This window comes from Emiliania huxleyi (genome assembly GCF_000372725.1).
Source record: "Emiliania huxleyi CCMP1516 unplaced genomic scaffold EMIHUscaffold_51, whole genome shotgun sequence".
NCBI classification, from domain to species: Eukaryota; Haptophyta; order Isochrysidales; family Noelaerhabdaceae; genus Emiliania; species Emiliania huxleyi.
The window spans coordinates 691,098-692,652 of NW_005198167.1; the positions used below are offsets into that span (position 1 = coordinate 691,098).

Below are 1,555 nucleotides of genomic sequence, written 5' to 3' on the forward strand. Positions count from 1 at the left end.
CCGAGGCGGCGACGGGAGCGGTGCAGAGGTGGATCCAGCTCAACGATGAGGCTACCGCGCGCATAATGAAGAGAGAGGAACACATTGAGTGGCTGAGGAAGCTCTTCGCTGGGTGGAAGGAGGCCCGGCCAGCCTTGAGGGAGTCGCGGAGGAGGAGGGATATAACAGAGGTACCGTAACGTGGGGACGGGCCAACAGCCAGTGGGACGAACGAGGGCCGCGACGGCGGCCCAAACGGGAGGGAGCGGAGACAGTGGGCAGCGAGCGAAGTGGGTGAGACTGATGATGCTCCTTCGACTTAGGGAGCGGTTCAGCTGCTGGGCGGGCTTCAGGGTGGTGCTCACGCGAACAGGAATCGACGCGATGTACAAAGCATACAAGAAAGGGGAGAAAGAAGAGGAGAGACCCCCCAGTGATGACGAAGCAGAAGCTAGCGCAGACGAGAGCAGGGCAGACCCGGGGACTGGGGAGCCGGAGCAGACGGCATCGGCCGCCGAGGGAACGTTGGGAAAAGAGGCACGAGGAGGGCGGCGGCGACCTCAACCGACTATGAAGGACCCGTCACCAGACGACGCAGGGCGGACGACGGGGAGGCGGAGCAGACGCGCAGGGCGAGACGAGGGAGGGAGCAGGATGTTGCGGAGATCAGCAGGAGGATGTACGACGAGATTAGGAGCAGCAGGGACCCGAGGGACCATGTGGAAGACGGCTAGTGCTAGTCCCCCATCGGGAGGACGACCCCGGCTAGTCGCCGACCACACCCACAAAGAACCCTGCACAAAGACCGCAGGGCGGGGACCTGTTCCTTTTTACCCATCTCCTAGTAGAGGTGTCTCCGTTTTATTTATTTGCTAGTTATAGTTAGTGCGCCCTGGGGAGGACGACCCCGGCTAGTCGCCGACCACACCCACAAAGAACCCTGCACAAAGATCGCAAGGGCGGGGGCCTGTTCCTTTTTACCCATCTCACAGTAGAGAGGTGTCCGTTTTTATTTATTTAGTGCGCCCTGGTCAGGCGCTCACCAAAGGGCCTTCGCCCTCAGCCGGCGCTCCGCTTTGTGCGCGTCGTGTTCCGCCTTGATTTCTCTCCGGTCAGCATTCGCCGCGCCCCGCTCCTGCTTCTTCGCCTTTCGCAGCTTTTGCTTGCGCGTGAGCTTCTGCGCCGCCTGATGTCGACGTGGGCGCGGCGTAAGACACCGGAACATGCATCTAGGACGGCATCGGAACAGGCCAAGTTTCGACCGCGCGCGCCTTGGATATCTTTGTCTTGACAACTCGTGGTTTGAGCAAGCCGGTCGCGCTCGTCGTGGTGAGCGCGTCCGTGTCCATGCTGTCGGCAGCTGCCTCACGCCTGCAAGGTTGTCACGCGCTCTTGGCGGTGCACGCGGCATGCTCCTACGCGGGCGGGCGGCGACACCTGCGGCGCGACGCTGAGCTGCGCTTGCCCATTGACGGATGCGAGTCAGGAGCGGCTGGCTGGCCCCCGGCTGGCTGCGAGCGCTTCGAGCCCTTGTGCGCGTCCGCGAGGCCAGATATAAAAAAGCTCGTTTTAACTT

The 1,555-nt window shown here is 62.3% G+C and overlaps 1 protein-coding gene across 1 annotated transcript; it reads right to left on the bottom strand.

Annotated features, from left to right (window-relative positions):
* Window positions 1-1,018: 1,018 nt before the first annotated feature.
* EMIHUDRAFT_212212 (hypothetical protein) lies at window positions 1,019-1,328 on the bottom strand (the record flags this gene model as incomplete). The annotated part of the gene is made up of 2 exons (XM_005766537.1): window positions 1,019-1,165; window positions 1,242-1,328. 2 exons carry the CDS (start codon window positions 1,326-1,328, stop codon window positions 1,019-1,021), a joined length of 234 nt encoding a protein of 77 aa, XP_005766594.1.
* Window positions 1,329-1,555: the final 227 nt, after the last annotated feature.